This window comes from Metopolophium dirhodum, chromosome 2 (genome assembly GCF_019925205.1).
Source record: "Metopolophium dirhodum isolate CAU chromosome 2, ASM1992520v1, whole genome shotgun sequence".
In the NCBI taxonomy this organism is placed as follows: Eukaryota; Metazoa; Arthropoda; class Insecta; order Hemiptera; family Aphididae; genus Metopolophium; species Metopolophium dirhodum.
Window position 1 is genome coordinate 21,456,928 of NC_083561.1, and position 24,535 is coordinate 21,481,462.

Below are 24,535 nucleotides of genomic sequence, written 5' to 3' on the forward strand. Positions count from 1 at the left end.
CACTTACACACACACGCATAATACATAATATATGCCATAGAGTAAAGAATATGTACAATATAAACTATGGTTGAACTATACTTATATAGATGAGGCTGCATATGGATCAGTGGCGTCTTTAGACCAATTTAGGGGGAGAGGTGTTCTCTAGACATAATATACATTATATTATATAGTGTAGGGAAAAAATATAATAGATCACGGTAAGGCACTTCGCCCTCTCCCTCTACCAACCACCGTCATCTGATAAGAATCCAAATCATCAGTTTCGTATAACAGAGCGGTATAGGTAAGTTGTTTTGTTGTTATGGCGGTAGACGGTAGTATATTATAGGTATATAGTGCCTTCGTCGTCGTCTCGGAACAGATTAGTATTTAATGATCCGGCTATGATGACCTAACCACATAAAAGGATATTGAACACCGAAAAGGAGGAATTACGGATTGGTGTGTCGGCAGCTCCGACCACGATTTAACCGGAACGCGGTATAATATAATATTATTTTACACCCGTCCGTTCCCGACGAGGTCTTCTGCTTGCGCGTGCAGCGGCACAGCGCACTTCACTAGATTTATCGTCTTACAGAGTCTCGCGGAGAGTGATCAGCGTCAAAATAATGTACTCACCGTGAACCGTGTGTCGCGGCCGCACACAACAACAACTGAACAACGTGTGATCTACGTCCATCCACTTTCGATTACGTCACAATAATAACACTGTTGTTGTAGTATTATGTAAAAGCAATATCGACAAGTGCTCCACGTTCTCCAGGCTAAACGTGGCGTAGAAACCTTAAACGTTCGTGAACTCTTATAATATTATATGGGACGCGACGACCGTCGACCGAGGCGATCGTTTGGAAATTCGACGGAAAATTCCGGTTGTATATATTATCATGTGTGTGAAGTTCGAATTGCATTTGACATTTTACGAGGAGGGGTAAAACCATTCTTGGTTAGTTCCACATAAACCCGGATGATGTGGCGTGTATTGTTCACCCTATTGACGAGTCGTCAGTGGGACGATGTATTATGGCGTCGAGGAGTTCACAAATGACGCACGCGCAACGATGCGGAACGACCCAGTCAGCCAAGAGCTCGGATCAAGACGAAATATCACTCAAGGCAAACAATCTTATGAGCTTTGTTAATGGAGAGATCTCGTTTGGACAATAGTTTTACATATAATTTTACAAAGTGTAACAGAATGTTATATTAGTGTTTATACCAATTTATAAATAAATCAATAAATAATCCTTTTCGGTTTCCACAGTCTTAAGACGAACAGTCTAATAATGTGAACAATACTTTATAGACACAGACACACAGTTAAATTGTTTTAGTCAAAACTTATTATTTAATTTTTATTTTTATTCAACGTTTTGCACTATCGTAGTTGTCATAGTTGTGGGGGTTAATCTATTACTCTGTATCCACCTAGATGCGCCTATGAAAACAGAGACAGTGTTTGCCAAAACGTTTGAACAATTTAATTTGTGTTTCTAGGTGTTTATGATTTGGTTCAAACGTATTCCACTAATTTTGTCCCATTTCCACCGAATGAAAACCCTTTGATTTTGCTATTTTCGGAGATGTTGGCCAGTGCACTATTATTTAAAGCTCACTTAAGTTTTGTTCATTACTCTACAGTCTAAATTACAGTGAAACCTATACTGGATGATTCTTTTAAAAGTAAATTTAAAAATTAGCTCAAAAGGCACCTATTAACGTCTTTGAAAATATGTTTTTATATAACTTGAAGTCTTGAGTTTTGAATTTTAAATTTAATATTCCTATGAAGAATATTTTTCTATGACTTTCGAAGAATAACAATTGAATTTTGAATGAGTATAGTTAATTATTTAATACAAGTAGGTATTTAAAGTTTTTATAGCCGGCGTAGTATACCGAAATTTTATAGAGTTAAAACTTTAAATACTAAAGTTGAAACTTTAAATAATTATAATTACTTTCATTACATTATTATGATACAAAATGGAACAAAAGACAACTTCTTAAAAATAAAATATGTTGTCTAATAATGACTTAAAATTATATGAAATAAAATTAAAATGATAATGGATACTTTCTGTTAAAAGAATCACCCTGTACGCATAGTGTTTGTTTGTTTTATAAGCTATAAGTATTCATTCTGGACACATTCGAGAAATGAAAAACTGTCAGTTATCCGTAAATAGATGTTGCTCTGTGCTACGAATTGTTTCCTTGACCCTCCGTCGTATAATATTCTTGCATGGACGTTTGACTGTGTTGCGTAAATCGTAAATGTAACTAATTAAAAATCGTTTTGTTTTATAACTTATGAAAAAATACATTATTATAACATTTATAACGAAACTTATAAGTATTTTTTGCTGTTGGGAGATTATCTAAGAATAGTAAATAGAACATGACGTTTATATTCTAGCTATAAGTAAATAATACTTCATTAAATTAACGATTCATTAACTATAATATGATGCGTGGACGCCGCGCCACCGTAATCGTTTAAATGTAATTACATAATATTTACATCGTAGTTTTTATTTTTAAAATTGTATTTTAAATACAATCTACCATAATTTATACCTTGGTAGTTAATAAAGACAATTTTAAAATTAGCATAATTATCGATAGGTAGGTAAATTAATTATATGATACACAAATTTACAACATGCGATATGCCGATATTGCGTAGTACCTAATAACAGTTTTATTCCTTCTTGTTAATTTAAGGGTATTATTTATTTTTTACCGAACCTATTATCGAATTATTGTTGTCTTAATTTATGTTATTACATGTTTGTTCTACTGTATGATCCAAGTAAAAGTAAAGATTTTAGGTATACTTATTATATACTTATATACCAATTACAAAAATATTGTGTATTCATTTTTTTGATGTGGGAAGAACGCAAATCATTTCTATTAGGGAAGTACAAAATATATAGTGTTATATTACAAAATATATATTATTAAAAAGTACATTGTGAGAAATAGAACATCGCAGTATGCTAGTAAAAAAAATTGTTAATTGTATCCAATGATAGATTATATATAATACACAGTTTGATTCACCCAGCATGCTTGCCCGTATTTAATCCTTATTAATGATGAATTTGTTGAAATTTTGATTTTTAGATTTGTAATTTTAATTTAAGATTTTTATATCACTTAAGGCGTGATTTAAGACGATACCAAATTAAGAATCGGTCTTTTTCCTGTAAACTGTTGGGCAGTTAATTTTTTTTTTTTGAAAATGTCGATGTATTTAAATTAAAATGTATGTATTACATATTTGCAATGTTTTTTATATTATTAAAAAAAATATCTTGAAATGTACAATAAAAAGGTTGGTTCTCATTTGACAAAAATGTATGATACTTATTAAATGGTATACAAATCTAAGTAATTGAAAATATGAACTTTAAGACCTATAAATATAATTAGAATATCCAAAAATCAAAATTTGAATAGCTTAATTTTTAAAGGAAATCTCGGAGTCGAGTATTGATGAGTAGGTATATGCTTGTTAAATGACCCAGTAGGTATATACATAGCCATACAAAAATGTATTTTAATTTATATGTTTTATTTTTGTGCAAATTGTGCGAATTGTATTGAATATTTCAAATAAAAATTGATCTAAAAACCTCTTTAAAAAAAACCTAAAAAACAAATGTAATTCGAATAGTATCTACACCCTCCTATATAATTATATAAACCATTTAAGAAACCTTACGCTACTTTTAACCGTGCACATTGGCACTAATTCGCGACGTGCTATTAGATTAAAATATACCCACGGATCGTCAGATACTTCAGTAGTTCGGCATATAGGCACATCAGAGTACAGAGTATTTTGAATACCAATGTAATCAATATCTGCATATTAATGTCGTGTACGGAAAAATCAAAATGGAGAAGTCTTATTGAAGCAAAATAAACTACCACTATTATAGGTATATAGATCAATGTCGTTATTATTTTCTATACGCCGTGTATACCTATATGATTAATAAATCCAATTAGTTATACCTAGTCCGTGTCTAATACTTAATAATACGCGTGTAGGTGTGTATTACCTTCTTATTTTCATTTCCACGTGTAATAACTAAACCAAGCAGAAATGTGTAAAAAAAAAAAAATTTCTACCTAAACGTAGGTATAATAATTGAGCATTAAAAAAAATTAAATCATCAGGTACATTTGCATTCAACGGTTAAACGTATAATAACAAGTTGAAATTGAAATCTATAATAAAGAATGATGGGTTAGGTTTTTGGTAAACACGTATTTCTAAATTACGGAAAAGCTAACTATAAAGTGCTTTTTATTCCCAAAAACTTATTGAGACTGCTATCTATTGGTGTTGTACGGAAATATAATAGAGCTATATATAATATACTCTCTCTTTCTGGGACGTATTTAAGGGGGAGGGCACGTGGAACTCGTGCTTTTCCCCCTCCCCGCTCACCTTATTTTATACTTTTTTATTACTGAGAGTAGAATATTATATTAACCTCTCTTACTAATTAAATGTTATATTTCTATCAAACACATGTATTTTGGTTATTTGGTTATAAATGATGACATAATTTTGAGATGGAAAATATGAGTTATAACTACTTATAACTATATATAATTTTAATTTTTCGTTTGTGTGTAACTTTTATTAAAGTTTCCGTCAGCAGTTGGCCCCAGTCAAGTAACATGATTATTAATTAAATGTGTTTGTAATTAGAAAATAAGTTCATATTATCATTGACTCTATATCGTACAGTATATACTCAATTATATTATGAGTTAGTTATTTTTATTATACAATGTTCATTGTTTGGCTAAGCAATCGTAAGCTATAGTACCTACTTAGGTTATATATTTTATTTTGTTTGAACGTCGTTTACGCTATGTGATCTTTTGACGGTCGTTAATACTAAAACACAACTCTCCAAAGATAAATGTTATTCTTTACATAAGCTAAAACATTTTAGGGATTTGATAGTGTATTGAGATTGGAAATAGTCCGAGAGGAAAGTTAATTACAAAACTTTTCGTCGAAAAGGCCTTATGTAATTGTTGCTATGGACTGAAGTTAACTAAGTTTGATTAATAATAAATTTAATTTAATGTGTTTCATCAAAATCCGATAGATGTAAAGCGTCTACTTAACTTTCTGGATAGGTACATATTTCGTCAAATTAAAAATCGAGGTTACTGAACTCGGGGGATGTCTATCCTTTATCCCGACGAACGACGACCAGACCACACAAAATGGCGATGATAATCGTGGCATAATAATTATTATATACTAGTGTTAATATTATATTATTAGTTACGAATATTATTTATTACTATCGCTGGACGATTTAAATACGAAATGTATTTTACGTTTGACAAAACGTGTAATATACATTTTACGTTACTATTATTATTATTTTATGACCTTTATTTTCGCCTAATGTTCACGAGGGCGTTGGTCGCGGTATGCCTAGCGGGCCGGAACATTGCTTCCTTCTGATATTACGTATACCGTGACGCCGCTACTGGGTCCGATGAGTGTTCACGAAAAAAGAAATATATATTATATACATTTAATAATTTATATTAAACAATAGGCTATGACAAGGAACATATTGACCCATCTTCTCGTACGCTGTTGTCGGTTAAACTACTCTATTGTTAATGATAATTATGTAATTAAACATGCGTATATATTGTTTGCTAACAAACATTCCATTTCTCGACAGAGATTTTCATATTATTACACCTTAAATTGATAATACAATAAATTGCAAGGGATGTTTTTTCAACAACTGTATGCTAACATCATATGTCATATCAAAGGCTGAAAACGTCGTTATCGCTTTTTTAGAGAATATAATACTTATTATACTGTACCTTACAGTACCTACAAGTTAATTTTATTAGATAATTAAATTGGTGTACCAATGTATTTATTTAAATACGAATTTAGCTACTTATATTTTTGATAACGTGATGATGTCGGTGTAAATATACAGATTTAAAGTAAAATATAATAATTTTATTATAAAGAAAAATTATACCTATGTTTTGAATTTAAAAATCTCGATCTTATGTAATAAAACTTAAGTTCTTATTATAACTTAAAAGTATATTTGGATTACACTGTATACCTACCACAATATACATCAATAAACACAAAACAAAAACGAACAAACAAAATATTTCAATTTTTTTGATATAGGTATTTTTTAATTATAAAAAAAACCCTTGTCATACATATTTTAAACAGTATTTTAAGTATAATAAGTAACTTGATATATATTTTATTTATTTTGGTTCTTTAAATAAGATTTACTCTTGTGAAGTTCGTGTACTTTTTAGACATTTTTGTTATCCCTGCCTAAATCATACCTAATATAAAGTAAAATGTAATTTCGGATTTTTTATATTTAAATTGTTTCTCACGTTTTTTAAAACTATATCTACTTTTTAAACTTATATATAACAGAAAATATTTTTTTAAATTAAGCAACTAGGTACCTACAGCTATTCAAAAAGAGTTTATTTTAATGTGTTATGTTGACGAACATTATAATAGCAAATTGTATTTAGTGATTTTACGAATGAATGATTTGGCATTGTATAACAAATACATCAATGCATTAATTATTGATATCAAACGTCCACATGAATGATGCATGTTCTGTATGTATCTATAATATTTACTGTATATATTGGTAAATATTAACGGCTTTTGTTGACGTCATTCCATCATAACTACTTCCATGTGAACTGTTTACACGTTTTAGATAGTTGGTTGAACCCAAACCTAACCGTTTATTAAATTTATTGTAAAAACTACTAATCATAAATTAGTTACAATACTATCTGAGCTTCGTTGTATCCGTAGTATTTATTTTTGAAATAATAATACTTATATTACTTATAATATTAAAGTGGAGCATAAGGTATAAGTCCTTTATTTAACGCACTGCTGTATTTAATGGTTTTTTAAATATCTTTTTACGAACGCCTATAGGATAAGAACCATCAAATATGATTCAACATTATAGCAACTAGCAAGCATGTTTTAAAATCTATTATCATTCTATTAGTGACGGCTGGATTTTATTTGGTGAATAATTCAAATAATTCAATCACGAACAATGCGTTAAAAGGGGCAACACGCTTTGTCCATATTAAAATAGCGTGATAAATAGTGCCGGTATTTCACACAAAACTATCTATGGCATATCTAATAACAGTAATAAATATAATAATAATATTTCATTACATTTGTGCGTCTTAACTATAAGAATAAAATTAGAGAATAAACAAATTGAAAAAGTTAGACATATTATGATGCTTTAATACCTATACTTATTAATTTTCGTTGTTATTATAAAACTCGCGTTTTGAAAAAATATGTGTAGGTACCTATTTACTTCTGTTTTTATTTCTTCCACTCTCTATTGTTTATCCACCCAAAAAACATAATATATATTTAAAATGTATCTCGTGTAATTGAATATGAATAATATATACTTTTTGGTATCTCATATATATATATATATATATATATATAATATATAGGACGACATTCTGGATATGATCTTTCTAAATATATATCCACCTTTGGTTGGTTGTCATGGAGATGCCATATTTCTCTGTTTGTTTAAGACTTCAGAATTCTTCTTAAAAAAGAATAAAAATTAATGAGAGAAACGCAGCAATTTTACAATAAGAGAAAGAAACATCAGCAGAAACGTATAAACAGTTGTACAGAGTATAGAATTGATCTGATCGATATATTGTAGACAACGGAATTACTATGAATATCAGTGTTATTGTTATTAATACCTATATTGTTTTAAGATAGTCAACGGGTAGCGTTCGGCATTACAATAGCATAATATAAATAGTTTTTAATCTTGTCTGGAGATTGCAGAGTACCTACAAGACAGAAAAACAAAGGTTTAATTGAAAAATGCTCAGTACTAATATAATTTATGATTTATGAGTGTAAATTGTTTACTTTTATATTTTTTTGGTTATAATTAATATTACAAGAATTTTAATAAACTATTTGAAATTGTAGAATTTTTACTAAGTTGTAAATAATTATCGCGGAAGTATTTATTTAATAAATTAGGTAATAATATGCAAATTGTATTTGTTTTGTTAAACGTGTGATGTGTCTATTTTGTATCATATAGGTACCTACATGACAAAGTTTAATTACAATTAAATCACATATATTTTATTGTTTATATTATTTCTAAGACACAATTTGCATAGTTTAAAATTTAAATAGTCATCAATGTGAGTGTATAATTAGATGCATATCCAAAAATATACAAGGCGTGTATAATATTGTGTGAACATAAAACCATTCAGTTGTGTAATACGTATAATATGATAATATAACATGTAGGTAGGTATAAGTGTATAACATATACATAATGTACTCGTATTGTGTATGGTTAGTAAAAAAATATCATAGCAAATACTGTATTTTTCATGGTTAATTTGTGTTCATTCATAGTGAATAACTATGTCAGGAAATTATAATTTTAATAATACACGTTATGCACATCGTACATACAACTACGTAAGTATACAGTTCAAGATGGTTTGCGTTTAACTTGAGAATACGGTAGAAACAAAAATAAAAAAAGGATAAGTTTTTTCGATCTTATTGTAATAATATATGAAAGTATAGAGCATTAAAGAGTGCTTCAAGTCCCTTCATATAATAAGTATATGTGCAAACTGCAAAGGTTAGATAAGTGGTAAAATTTTCTAAGTGTTTCAACGGAAATCAATTTTCTTTTAAAAGAACAATGTGTGTTTTATTATTCTTTTCTTCTGCATTTAATTTTATTACACCACAATATTTTCATATAGAAAATACAAAACTGATTAATCCACATAAAAATGTGTTTTGTTTTTGGATTCAATTATATTAGCATATTATTATTATCTTAAATGTTATGATATAAAAGTATAAGACAATATAATTAAATACTTAATGTTATATAAACCAAATTTAATTTAATAATATTTATTTTTAAAATAGACTGTGTTGTGTTAATTTGGGAGGAAGAAAATACAATATAGGTCTAAGTATGGTATATTGGTATGGTAAACACTTTGTCACTTTAACACAAAACTGTATTTAGCACAAACGGATAAATGAATACAGTTTAATACATTACTGAATGAATAGTAACCGCCATAAGACGTTTATAAAGTATCTAATTAAAGGATACAGGAGTGAATGTTTCTTTTAAAAAATCGAATTAATATAAGTTACGCAAATATAAAACTCAGGACATTTTATTAAAAAATAAAGTAAAATAAGTTAAAATTGTTAAGCAATGGATAAACAGAACGTCACGAGTAATTTGTTAAATATGATAATATAATATTTGTTATTATATTATTACAAAAACAGAATCAATTTTTTTTCTAAGAGCTACCGTTACCACTTATTGCCCTGAAACTGCGTTGTTATAAATGTGTGGGCACAGCTACATATTTTTTTATGTATACCTGTACAATAATATGTTTAATACATTTTGTTCGTTGTAAACAATTTTTTTTTTTTGCCAATCGTTTCTCAATGTAAACTCAAAATGACGAGATCGAAGATGATTTTACACTATCCACTCTCACGAAAACGAAATGGCATTAAATTTTTTTTCTTAAAAATCATTAATTGAAAACCGTAAAATCTTGTTGAACGTATAATATTATATTCGTATATAGATTTATAATAATAATAATATCACTATCGTCGTCATTATATACCACGTGAGCCAGGCCTAATACAATATATTATGATGCATATTATACAAAATGTAACAGGAAGACCTGACAAATGAAATAACTTTTGGTCTAATCAATAATTGTACATTTTTTTACAATCATTTTAGATTCTGAGAGGAGTGTACATACCTATTGATTTTACAATAATATGTGTGTTTTTTATTTTATTTTTTTGTGTCTGTCATCACCGTGGGTGCTTGTAAATTGCGCCCACATTGAACAGATAATAAAAATACTATAGTCAATTTCGCCTGAGATTTTTTGGTTTCTAAAATAAGTATAGTAAATTGCGTCCATATAGTATCTAGGTGACTTTGAATTTATCGACATCTATTATATATATTTAAAATATTGTTGTTCATTAATTGGTGAATATGCGAAGATAATGAATAGGTACCTGTTTTTGTATATCATTACAATTTTTTGTTATTATTTACTGCATAAATTAACCTAACAAAAAATATTTAAAACAACTTATTAATCCCATATTATTTTATTTAAAAAAGTTGTTTTCTTAAATGTGATTTAAATTTTTTTTTGAACATTTAAAAATACCCAATTTCTTGTCCTGGTTTTTAGAAAACTTTTGATTGTAAAAACATTTATCTAAGCCAAGTGGTTTATTTTTATGTTTTTTAAAATGTCAATTTTTTTAAAGTAAAACTCATTAATTTTAAGTGTTATAAAAAAATGTTATAAAAAAATGTTATACCTACTACCCATACAATATAAATGTAACGCGAGCGTCTATTAACAATGTAAAAAATTTTTTTTAAATATTGATTAGAACAAAAGCAATTTTATCCGTTGGATTTTCCAGTTACAATCGGTACCTATAGATAGGTATACTATATTATTTAACTTATTCGGTTATCGATATCCTATTATGTATAGGCACCACCATGAACTAAGATAATATCTTATCACATAGTTTAACATGTTACATGTAACGTGCACGGAGTATACCCAACGATGACACATAATATATTGTAGGTACCTCCATGGAGTTTCTGGGAAATAGAAAACCATTCGCCATAATACCAATTATAATATCTATAATAGACTGCCGGCACGGTGAGTAGGTATGACAATTTTCTGGCACTGGCGGAGCTTCACCGGCACACTTGGCCGGTGTACCCACACGCGCGTGCAGATTATGACTATCGCCGCGTTGTCGGGCCCCAGAGAGACAATCGATAATCTCGGCGTCTCAATCAAAACACGACCTCCAATCACACCGGCGGCGGACACACGATACGCCGGGCTGGCGGACGCGGTAAATTCGAAATAATAAAATACTGCACACGATCCATCCGACGACGACGACGACAACGACGCCGCCATAACGACCGCCGCCGCCTCAAACGTTGCCGCCACAACGACGACGACCATCATCGCCATCGCTACCACCCCACCACCCGCGACCGGTCATCAACCGTGGGTCGGTGAGCGGCGCGCGGAACCGTTGCAGTGCGCCGCGTCGGTGGCGGGAAATATTGATCCGCACGGACTGGCCCGCCTGCCGCGAGTAGTTTCACCGGGCGCCGTCAGCAGACGCTGTACCGATCCCGCGGCAACAGCACCGGCACCGTACCATCCCGCGGTTTTATTTCCCCATTTTCAACCAGTCTGTCCGTTACCGCCTTACCGGTACCACTCATCGTCGTCGTCGCCCGGTGGTGCCCGCGCGCTGTACTGTAGTTCCGTCCCCCGTTTGTCCTCGAACCGAGTATGTTCTTCGACGGGAATTAGTTTCGGTGTTTTTTTTTAAAATTAATTTTCTCACCTATCGTTTTTAGTTTTCTCATCGTTTTCATACCATTATTATTACAGTAGTATTAGTATAGCGTTTACGTAGAATAGAGTTTTAAAGATTTTCCAGTGTTCCGTTTTTTGTTTTTTTTTTATCCGAGTGACGGTTTTTTTTAAAAAATAATTTCAAAAATGAAATCTTCCACCACCACGGGTTTTGCGTCCGCGGTCCTCCTAGTGCTGCTGTGCGGCTCGACGGTCGCATTCAGCTTGAACGGCAACTACAAGACGATCATCGACACGCTGGCGTGGACTGGCGATCTGTCCGAGGTAAATACTAATATAAAAAATAAAACCATTCCGGTAACTGATTGTTCCGACCGAATGTGTACCTACCTTATCCCGCGAGGAATAGCAATTGTATAATAATATTATCTTGTGCGTAGAACGGTTTGTCGTAACTTAAATTAACCGGCGTGCGGTTCGTTAGCGCGCGAATCTCCGCGCAGATCTGCAAAAACAGGTTTTCGACCGTCAGAAAATTAAATCACTCGTACCTATAGTAACCTATTATTATTAAACGCCAAATGAGAAATCTAATTTATAATATTATTATGCGGATACGTGTGTCGTATACGGTAGTTTGGTATATGTTTAGCATCTACTACCATTCGACGGAAACGGTTCTTTCGAAATCCCCCGTCGTCGGTATCGCGAGTCCAGCAGCCTCCTTTCATGCGAGCCCTCCCCACACCTCCTCTTCTGTGCTAGCGGTTGCGGTCATATACTATTATTATTATTATTATATTATTCTTATTCCCGCTACGACCGCGGTTACCTGTCCAGATCCCCAGGTACCTACGACGTGATCGTGCCGGAAATATAATTTATTTTTTCTCAGGAGTCACACCAATACCTATAATATAGTATGTTATATTGTTATGTATGCGATATTATTACGTTTTAATAATACGCCGAAGATACCTAATAATAATTGTTACTTAAACCGTGTTTCGGGCACGTGGTTGGGGGAGGAGGGGCAAAACTATACCAGACGTGTGAACGACAGCGGTAACGATGTACCCGCGGAGGAAAGTTCTCGCGGCTCGCGCGTAACCTATTATTCCCAGGCGCCCAATTTCAATATTATATTATGGGTACGCGTTGTTGTTGTTGTTGTTGTGTAACATCGTTGTGCGCGGTCTGCTGTCATCGAGATTTCCCGCGGCGCGCCAGACAGCCGAGAAAATCTCGCGGCGGATCGTTATATAGGACCTATACAGGTGGTACCCGTTTAGGTATAGTTGCGGTTATCTTTCTTACTGTTTATATGTGCCAACACTCGCCGTGCAGCCACCGGGAAAATCGCCGTCATCTCCGTGTAAGTTACTCACTAAAAACGCTCGACGGAGACGCAATAAACCGGTATTCGCCATTACTACAATGCCCCCCGCTCACCACCTGCCCGCCATCTCGATGGACCGTGACCAGGCACATAATATTATATTGTATTTTATACGTCGTCGGATCTGTTGTTGCACTGCATGCAGCAGCAGCAGCAGCAGTGTATCTCGTCCACGCCAGGTGTTTTGGAGAGAAAGAACAAACAAAAAAAAATCAAATTTCAAGTCCGTGTTTGTAGGTAGGTAGGTAGGTAGGTTAGGTATAGTGGTGGTCGTGTGGTGCGTGTATGCTGTATATAACATATATGATGTGTACCCGGTGGACGGACAAAAGACCTTCGCCAAATCGACACCGCCCCTAAGCACGGTAACTTGATAATCTTATATACGCTCCAAAAAAGAAAAAGAGAAGAAAGAAAAAAAACTCACCCCATTATGCGTGTATTACCTATACCTATATATTGTTATGTACCAACGATATCGGTATATTGTAATACAGAGATGTCGGTGGCGAGCACGAGGTTAATGCACATCTCGGTTTTTATCCAATCCAACGCACGCCATAATAATAATATGTAAGATCAGTTGTAGGTATAAACTCAACTGTTATATCTATATACCTACATATGCGTTACAATGCGGTAGGTTTCAAATACAGTGGTCCAAAATAAACGAAGGGGATATTAAAATTTCTTAAACACTCTTCAATGTCACGCATGTTCCGTCCTCTCAACGAAAATATAGTTTTAAACTATAGATCTATATAACATAGCTGGTGTGTGATTTTTCAAACGTATACACACTTAATTTTGAAAAATTAACGGTTTCCAGAATATTTATTTAACATACCTACCTAATGTGTAGTTTTTATAAAATACAAACGTGCAATTACGCTGCACATCATTGAATGTCCAACTCGCATACAGGTTTGAAATATTTTATTTTCCAGCTGGTTTGTTTTTATTAATTTAATCTGCGGACCTATACACGGGCCATACAGCTTGTTTTGTGACCTACCCATGCCACCACAGAATAATAATTATTGGCCAACATCTAGTCGCGCACTTGTTCCTCATAGGAGGGCTATGACATTTGGTGTAGGTCATATATTTGTATTGAACATTTTTCGTTCACGTAGGCATTTAGACACTTAGTTAATATTTCCACATTGATTTGTCGTCTGTACGTTAGATTCTAGGAAACAATATTATCTAACAAAATAGTAATATTATGTAGGTATTATGATTTTACGGAGACTTGGAAATATATATTATATTATTCTTGCTGAAAAGGAAAAAATTGTTGATTAGTTGATTTTTTTTTAAATACACATTTTTCCGAACATATTATACCTATCCTGAGTAATCTATGATTCATGCAGATGATGATGTTAATTGTTCTGTAAATATTAATTAACCGTGCACGACGTACGTAGGTAGGTGCATAATATATCAACCGTGTATAGATCCTACGCTCCTACCCGTATATCTGGTAACTAATGGTTTATTATCGTGATCTTTATTTAATTTTTTTTTTGGTGTTCTATAGTAAACTACCGCAGTGTACCAGTGTACATATATATTATATTATTGCTCGATATATTTTGTAATATTAAAATACAAATATTGCTGTCAATTGGCAAAGTATCCGAACTCATTGTACACCCTGTTTATCTCGACCTATTGTTATTATATTTAGGCAGGTGTTGCCAGGTGACCACCTGGCAATATTATATCCTGCAATTCAACTCTTCTAAACCTTCTGTATGCGTGACATTAACCTTGGGTCGAGAACATCCATACCGGTTTTTGGGGGGCGTCCTATACACACCTACGTGAATTAATATTATATAGGTAGTACCTATATAGACTAAAATATTATCGAAATTTAAAAAAAAACCCTTCATAATATCTCTTACGATTTTGGTGCATCTACTTAAAATTATATTTAACATCTAGAGATACGTTCTTATATTAATGTATACCATATTATTATAAAGCGATGACCTAAGATAAAATATTTTAATATTAGGTTTACAAATCGTGTTGGCTATAATGCGATGTCTATCGTTTAAGTTACTGTTTAGCAGATATTTATATAGGTACCTGTTATAATTAATAAGTATTTATAGCGGTTAAAATGTTTTTTATTAACTGATTGTGATTAATGTACAGTCGCTATATTTTCTTAGAAAAATATAAAAATACGATCATGATTTTTTTGCTGTTCTAGTGACAGAAAAAAAAAAGCGTCCACTAGGGTCCACACCAATGGTTAATGTTGTAATATGAACTGAAACAGGTATTGACTTTTTAGGTTAAATAACTAAACATAACTAGTAACTACATTTTGTATATTATTATATGCATATTGTAAAAGCACTAATCATTTTGTGTGTTTGGCACTTGATCGCTACCGATTGTAGCGCTTCAACTAACCACGTATAGTATATCCGCTTTAAGGGTGGCATAGTATGATATTATTCAGTAGCGTCAAGGGCATATGCGGAAATCAGGTACTATTTTTTGCGGGAAGGGGGGAGGTTAACTTCTTGAAATGCAATAATAATAATATACAAGGGACCCCTTTAAAAAATAATATATTACTTATATAACTATACTAGTAAATATAATATATATAATTATATAATATTTATGATTTATTTATTTAATATGCTGTATTAAAATAATAAATAACTAAATAAAAATATATACATTTTGTTGGTATACCTACTTACAAAAACTATAACTATTATCCAAACGTGCAGGTTTTAAGCATGGTAAAACAATGATTTTATGCAATAATAAAAATAATATATATTTGTAATATGAATATTGGGAGTTTTGTTAAAAATAAATAAAAATCACTATTAAATACTTTTTAAGGGCAGACATGTTGGTGACAAAATAAGACAAAGGTACTCACGATAGTCTATAGTTGACAGTTGATACCTTTCATCATATAAGTACCTATGTATAATATGATATAAGGTTGATACAATAATGGTCCAAATGGTATTAAATAGGTATTCATCGTAATAAATATTATGTATGTAGATACGTATAGTCGAGGGGAATTTCAATGGTGGATAGCACACAGTAAAAAAAAATCATTTTTATAAAAGAGGTGTAGGTATTATGTTCTTTTTTATTCGAAATCTATAGAACAAGTACAAGTAATTTTACTACAGAAGAGTAATAATATTTTGATATCGCTCCCGATGAAATGCGAAGCATGATTCTGCAGATTATTATCCTATAAGTTAGAATATTACAGTAAAAAAATATTTATTTCCCGTCTACCTTATGCTTTTCATTTCAGACTAACGTTATAATAGTATTATCATCGCCCATCGGTGTAATCCCGTGACATCTGAATGTAACTTGTTGGAACAGCAGCTCGGGGCGTTATATAGGTTATACAGCACTGGTCCAATTATTGCTGTCATCGTTCTTATACTTTCTGAATGCACGTCGCCATTGGGTGAATACCGTATTCGACAATGTCTTTAGGTTGCATAATAAATCGTGAAATTCTACTCTTGAGTCTAGATTTATATCTTTGTTTTCATTTAGATGTCTTAGTGTTTTTATTTAATAATTTACATAATACACGACCGGGAATTTATTTTGAATATTCATTATTAAATTGAAAATAAACGGTAACAAACTGGGAATGTGGCTGTTCAATGGTGCGTAGTTTTGTGGTTATTTGTGAGTGCATTGAACGCAATACCACCGACGATTCGGTAGTTTTTGAGCGATATTTAGACTGTACGATTAAATTATGGGATAGAAAGTCAAATGAAAAAAAAAGAATAGAAGATTCTATCCAGGCTATCCAAACCTCATTGGTATAACCATAATACCATATTATAATATAAAAAAAAATATATCACATTTTTATTTAAATACTTACCTCGATTATAAACTTCTAGAAAAATGTAATATCTTGTAACAAAACGTTGAGTCATCGGTATTCTAGTCGAATAAGAAAATCGATGATTAATTAACATGCATTAGAGAGATTAACAAATAACAATTGCACTATAAAAAAAAATATGTTAAATTTTAATTCTTGGAATAGATATGTGTGTGAAACAAAAATGTGTGCAATACACAATATAATAGTATAATTTAACAACCTTAGTAAAACGTGGAAGTTAGTTGATAAAAAAAAAATTAAATGAATTTAATAAAAAATTGTATTTATTACAACCCATAAAATTGATGAAAGAGACTTTGATAAGTTTTTTAAGACCTTGGTAATGAAAACGATTAAATGCAAGCGTGACATAAAATATCAGTTATAAAACGTGAAGTTTTTATTTAACGAACCGTCGCGTCTATATAACGTCAGCGTGGTAAATCGCACTTTTGGCGAGACCACTATAGCCTATATTATATCACAATGGTTTTGCATTAAAACTTCTTAAAACCGTGTAATCAGTAGGTCGGCGGGCAAGCTTTTGCAATCACCAAAAAATTGCAATAGTGGCAATAATAAATAAAACTATGACATGTCCGGAAAAATTCACATCTAGCCAAAAGTGATACATATCCGGTGGATCGGTATCACTGCAGTCGTAGGTTTTAAGTGTGTCATCACATACATGGGTTTATTCTATTCGTCATAATTACGCGCATAATATTATTATGTACCTAATCAGACCAACTGCGATACATATTATAATTTATATATACCTATGTGTGTGTGCGTATATTATCTACATATATAGAACTAGCAATAAGGCGGGCAAGGTCGTCGAAATAAAATGTGTTATTTCCAGATTTTATGACGTATCTATACATTATATAGATTATATACATTATATACATTATAATGTCACATGCGTAAACAGTTTTTATTTGGCAATATTTTTGCCACCAAAATTTAGTAAAAACGTCACCATAATTTATTGCAACGTTTATGCGGTATTACGAGTGATTTTTAATTTTCATTCGGCCGGGACGGTCGTCCTTCGAGAACAACGACATGTACTTATATATAGGTTTAAGTATAAGTACAATATTGTCGTAGACGCCAAAAACTACTGTTGCGGCCATATAATAATATTATATTAATTGTATTCAAGTTTTCTGCGTGCCTACAATAATCTGGCATATATTTTACCCACAACAGAAAGTACGCATTTCAAAGTCCCCATCATTTGTCGGATACAATATAATATTGCATCACCTGCCACGTGATTGTACCTACTCTTGTTTTTATTTCTTTGCAATTATTGTCCCCAGTAGCCATCGAGATGAGTCAAATCAAATTTAGGTTTTCTGAGCATGTTACTCTCAGGTAAAATAGACTCTCCAAATCTTCTTAGTTATTTTAAAGTCCCTTCCCTTTCAACATGCAACAACCACGCCGTTCATTGTTCCTACATATACACGTACCACAAGCTGTTCGCTGGTATAATGAACACCTCACTAGGACGACACCAATTTAGAACCATCTTTCTCCTTTTTATAAAGCCTTTACCCATAGCTAGGTACCATATAATATGTCTTGTGCATTTTCTCATTCGCTATTAATTAATTATTTAATGTTATATTACATATATATGTATAATGTATTATGTAAATGTTATTACTGTTATGTAACCATTGGACTATCAGCCCGTACTATCACTATAAAATAAATAAATATGTCCTACATGCAGCGTACATTGTACGTATTATTACAATGTACGCACACAAGTACAGACAAGTAAAATGTATACATAAGTATATTATATTATAATATATTCGCGCCATTCGCTCTATCTGGAGGGGGGGGGGGGGGGTGCCGCCGCCGTCGTCGCCGAGTGTTGTGTGTGCGTGTGTCGTTATACACAGTACTGTAAAAATATTGATCACGCGCGCGCGCACCCCGAAAACTCGGCGAAGGGTGTGTGGGCGGTAGGGTTCAAGAACCCCCGGGGGAAGGGCTCGACAGCGCCGTAGGGGTAGAAATCCGGCGCCACGGCCGACTTTTATTACGTTCGGCGGCCGCGAGGCGTATCGCTCCGCGTGCGGAAAACCGATTCCCTCCGCCGCCGGATGATAGCTATATTTATATAATGGTAAGCCACTGCGTGCTGCATATATATTATTATATGCGCGTAGACACCGACGTTTGGCCGTTGTAATTATTCTACGTGCGTATTATTTTACCGCCCCTCCCGACCACCGCGGCCAACGATCAACCTCGCTGCCCCATACTTCTGCACTTCCCCGCTGCCCGGGCCAGCTTGCAAAGTGTCGTCGGCGTATAACAGAAACCATTACAGTCCCGCGGAAAATTAATTTCACCTTAGCGCACTTATATATCGAACGCGTGCATAGAGAGAGAGAGAGAGAGAGAGAGAGAGAGAGTCATTGTCACGTGATTGGATTATTTCTATTTTCGTCTCGTCAAACGAATTTTTTTTTATATATATTATTATAATATTACACGTGTATAATATCATTATAACAATTTGTGACTATAATAATATTTTATACTCGACAAGACGCGTCGTGTATCGATTGATCTATTAATACATTATTATTATATGCGTGTAACTATTTGTCTCCTCCTATCTTTTTATTTAGCGAATGAGCGCGCACCTTTCTTCGAGACATTTTAAATCGACGGAATCGTGTTGGTGTTATGCAATTTATGTATGGTAAAAAAAAACTGCGATTTTGAAATCGATTAATTGATTGTCTATGCAGCATAACTCGTGAGACACATGGTATATATTTTCACGTTTAGTTCCTAGTGAAATGCATTTTAGTGTGCCGTTTCTAAACTATAAATACAAAATACTATCAGGTCAAAGCTATTCAAGTTTACTTACTTTTTTTTATGAGGTTTCAACAAAAAGCTCTGACGAAGTTAATTTCATGAATATAAACATATTATTATAAACACAGTTTTAGTTATATTTAAAAGGAAAAACTGTTTAAACCCGATTTTATTACCTATATTAATTCAAAATGAATAATGATGTTTTTCTTGTAAGCGTGTGGCACATAATGCAGTATCAAAAAATATAAAATGCAAAATATTGATAAATATTATTGTAAATTTAATTTTGTTTTTTTTATATTTACTTATATATTTAAATTTAAGTATTGAATATCGTCGTATTTTAATAGGAAAAACGAGCTTCCGTTTATTTGACGCAAACATTATTATTATTTTTAATAATATTTTTAACTATAGTTATAAATGTTATAATAGTTGTGGTAATAAGTAAGCATTAACTTTAGACTTGACTTGGATAATTTTTACAAAGACTATAAATTAACTCTGATGCGTTAAAATGAATAAGTACGTATAATGTATGTTTTAAGTTTTATAAGTTAAAAACATAATAAATTATGTTGATTTAATAAATTGTTGTTTACAAAAACTAAAATAAATATTTATTATAGAACATTGAAAGTTAGTTTTTATATTTGACATATAACTAAAAAAATAGTTTCTTGTTTTGAATAAAAAAGGATTCACCATTTTTTAATACCAAAAACTTTTGTTTTAATTTACATTTATTAAATTATGACATATTTTAAAATTATAAAAAAACCATTTTAGCTACTGTCTACATGAATTAGTTTTATAAAAATAAAATATTTTTAATGTTATAATAATATTATTATTATTTTTTTTTTACTTAAATACTTACAATATAATTATGTTATTATTTGTAATGGATACTAAGCAGAAAAGAATGTTTTTTTTGTGTAAAATATTAAATAACAACTAATATAATATAGAGTATGTTAGTACTAATTAAATAAATGTACAGTGTACAGTTTTAAACAAGTTTTAGTTTAGGCACGACAAAAGTTCTGGTGAATGTGTTAAAAATTGATCGTAACTTTTTATAGCTTATAAAATATAAATAATTTATTAAATGATCTATATAATACGTCACTAAAAACGACCAGTGGCTTATCTACATAAAAACACGATGGTTTAGTGTTAAATTAATCAAAACTTTTTTATATTATTTTGTCTTTCTGTGATACAATATTACTGATTTGTGATTTCAATAATTACGTTTTCTATGGATGAGTTATGTAATTCAAAATGAAACACAATTTATGATCGTGAAATATCATCACATTATATTAAGTTACCAAAAGCTAATATTGATGCATTTTTAAAATTAAAATTTACCAAATGGGTGGGGAACATTTGGAGCTGGCTAAGTTACAATTTATTTACGAATAAAACCACAATATTACTTATTTATTTCTCACGTCAGTAAATATTATAAAATATAATTCATCTTACGCTTTCCAAATGACTTAAAACAACAATAATAATAATAATAATAATAAAAAACCCTCTAAATTATCATTACTTTGGAAATCACTATGTCACGGTCGTTGATATCATCCAAGAGTTCCCACGAATGTTTTGCGGAACAGAATGCAGTTACCGGTAATTTTGTGCGTAAAAAATCATACGCATGTGATAACGTGAATCGCTCTTTTTTCTATCCTTGTCTCTTAGGATACGTCTCCCTTGATACGTGCATAAAAATTTAGTTCATTTTTTCAATAGACGTCCCATGCAATGCGACGGCTCAGCAGCAAGTAGAACACGAATCACTGCTGCACTGCTATTGTTGTGTAAAGCATAATAATATATAATATTATAGTACGTACATGTATTAATTTAGACCCGTATTTCATTTCTTTTGTGTGGATAAGTTTGATAAGTCACCGTGTAATTTTTCATCGTTTTTGTTAAAAAAAAAAAAAAACAGACACGTGTTGATGGGGAGATAGCAAAAATAGGCTGCTGTTGGTTTACGTGGCCGAAATTTAACAGGGTTAAACGATTTTACATCAGGTTAAAGTTATCGTTTTTGTAATTGAGTTTATTATATTATGTAATTGACGTTTAATGATACATCATTGTAAGTAGTTAGTATAATAGCCGTCGTTCGGATTCTATTGTTCCTTTCAACACAACCGATTTGACGAGAATTCGGAAAATGATTTTTACCTTTTCTTCTTGACTGAACAAGTACACTTGAAATATTTCTACAAGGTTCCACATTTTCAAAAATCACTATGCGTGTAGAAATAATATTATGTTATACGTTTGAATGAAATATTAAAATAAATTACGCACAAATATTCTTTGAAAAAGTATACTCAAAATATTTCATATCTTATATGCTCTTATGTGTATCCACTGTGTATAACCACTTTTATGTGTATACTCTCATTTGTATACATTTACCGTCGTTCTCCGTTAAGGGATATTATGTGTTTATTTGTTTGAAAATCCATTGGAATATATCATATCTAATATTTTTTTGATTGAATTAAATTAAATATTTTTATTCCTGTTTTTATTTTTAAATTTGCTATTATAATAAAATACATATCTCTATTTTGGTCTTATGTGCAATGCTTCTGAGACCGGATTAGTATCATCCTATTAAAATGCATTGTAAAAAAAAGAAGAATAATAATAGTGAACAGAATCATAAACTTGATTTGACGCTACGTTCAATTCAAAAGATACGGGTCCTTTTTTGTGCCCTTTAACAAACGAATAAAGAATATTAGTCAGTGTCCCACGGTATATAAATATCCAATAAATATAATTATACAGTGATGTCTTAGTGTAGAGCTTGTGAGTCAGAATTACAAAAATCATAATATTAAATATTATTGCTTAATTTAATTTTGTTGATTTAAGCTTTTAAATCTGACGGTGACTCAAATCTTTATTTATGTAGATAGGTATCAATATGTATTATGTTTATGTGTGCATTTTAATTCTATGTCATCGGTAATTCTGTAATGATATGCTCTCGTTATTATTTATTTTGATACTTACTAAATCTTTTTAGTTATTAGGTATATCTATACAAAAACCAAATATTATTTTAAACTATTAAAGGCTATTTTATTGTGTTTACGTATTTATTGACTATCTCACAATAAGCGTTTACCCTTTCTGAAATTACCATTTCAATATATTGGATATCTTTTGTTAAATAGTATGAAGGTCACACGTTCACTTGTATGCGCAAGTACTTAATGTCCGTTTAGCTATGCTGCTTGACCATTATATTATATTTATATATTATTATATGTATATTTATAATTCGATATGGGGTGTATACCAAAACCAAAATTGTAGTGTTTGAAATTTGTATTATTTTGAATTTTTAGTAGGTGTTAAATGTAATAGTTCCTTCGTTTTATTCAATTGCATCGAACTGAACAATTTTTAACAAAGCCATAATTGTATTTAAGCTATAATAGATGGTTAAATCGGTAACATTTTGAACTGTACCTATTATTTGATAATTGATGTATGATAATGCACACTAAAAACAGTTATTATTATTCTATTAAAAACCAATAGATAATTATTCCATTATATTCTAATCATATTAAAAAGTGTTTAAATAGGTAGGTATTTAAAAAGGTCAAAATGTAATTATTACTTACGTATAGTTAAGTATAACGTATTTAAAATGATAAAAACACTGTAGGTAATAGTGATAATTAGCTTAATAAACTTATACGTAAATCATTACTATACAATAAAAATCATAATTCCATGTATTAAAAAACAATTAATTTTTTAATATTGGTAATAACTAATATGTATAGAGAGTAATGATATAATTGGTTAAACGATTTGTTAAAAAAAAAATCACTGTATTATTTTTTAAGGGACGTCACGTATTGATACGGTTTAACAGAGTGTAAATGTTTGATGAGTAATTAAAAGTAAAATATGTACAAGGGGCTTGAAGTAGAGGGGAGTCTTTGAACCTGTGATTCTGATTCAGATGATTAATTGTGCATCGAAAATCGTCTTTTAATTGCAGGATGATCACACAGAGGCAATGACAAAAGATTTTCAACCGGGGTAAAATGAGTTCAACAAGCCACTGTCGTTCCGTTTGATGTAACTTCATGGTGTATTCCTTGCCTCTTAGATAAAAAAAAAATGTATACAATTCAAAGTATTTTTGTTTATATCTTATTAGCGTAGTGGTTATCCACTAATGTAAATTTTAATTTTCTTCTGGAATACGTTTAAGTCGAAAATTTTAATTGAAATAATTACGAAAAGGCATGAATTTATTGCGTAATTATATTTTGGAAAAATTATGTCCGTGGTGTGTTGTAGGTACCTAATTAATAAAATAATATAATTTTTATATTCTTCAGATGACTAAAATAGTATAGTCCTCTAATTTGATTTTACAATTTTAATAGATAATTCCTAGGCTTTTACTATATATTCTATAATTTTTATTATTTTTAAATACCTCAATAATACGATAGGTAATTTAATAGAATTAATTTATAAGTTGGTCGTGTGATTTTAGAAATGTTGAGATGGTGCAATATATTACTCAAAAGCATTAGTCTAAAAATGTAAGAATAAACATCTGATACCTACGGATGACTTAACATCGAGTTTAACTGAAAATAACTGGCCTACGTGTTTCCATAACTTACCTATGTATTATATTTTATAACTGTCAATAATTGGACATTTTGTGTTGGCAATTAATGTTAAATAATATT

At 31.1% G+C, this 24,535-nt stretch overlaps 1 protein-coding gene across 4 annotated transcripts in view; it reads left to right on the plus strand.

Moving 5' to 3' along the window:
* Positions 1 to 24,535, plus strand: part of LOC132938146 (fasciclin-1) — a 67,181-nt gene that overhangs the window by 15,912 nt on the left and 26,734 nt on the right. For 2 of the 4 annotated variants that reach the window (XM_061004830.1, XM_061004832.1), the window contains exon 1: positions 11,381 to 11,901. The exons of 1 other annotated variant lie outside the window; for it this stretch is intronic. In XM_061004830.1, coding sequence (XP_060860813.1) covers positions 11,764 to 11,901 — 138 coding nt within the window. In that variant the 5' untranslated portion in view covers positions 11,381 to 11,763. Of the gene's footprint in view, positions 1 to 11,379; positions 11,902 to 24,535 lie in introns of those variants that run through there. One more of the 4 variants, XM_061004833.1, reaches the window with a different exon arrangement.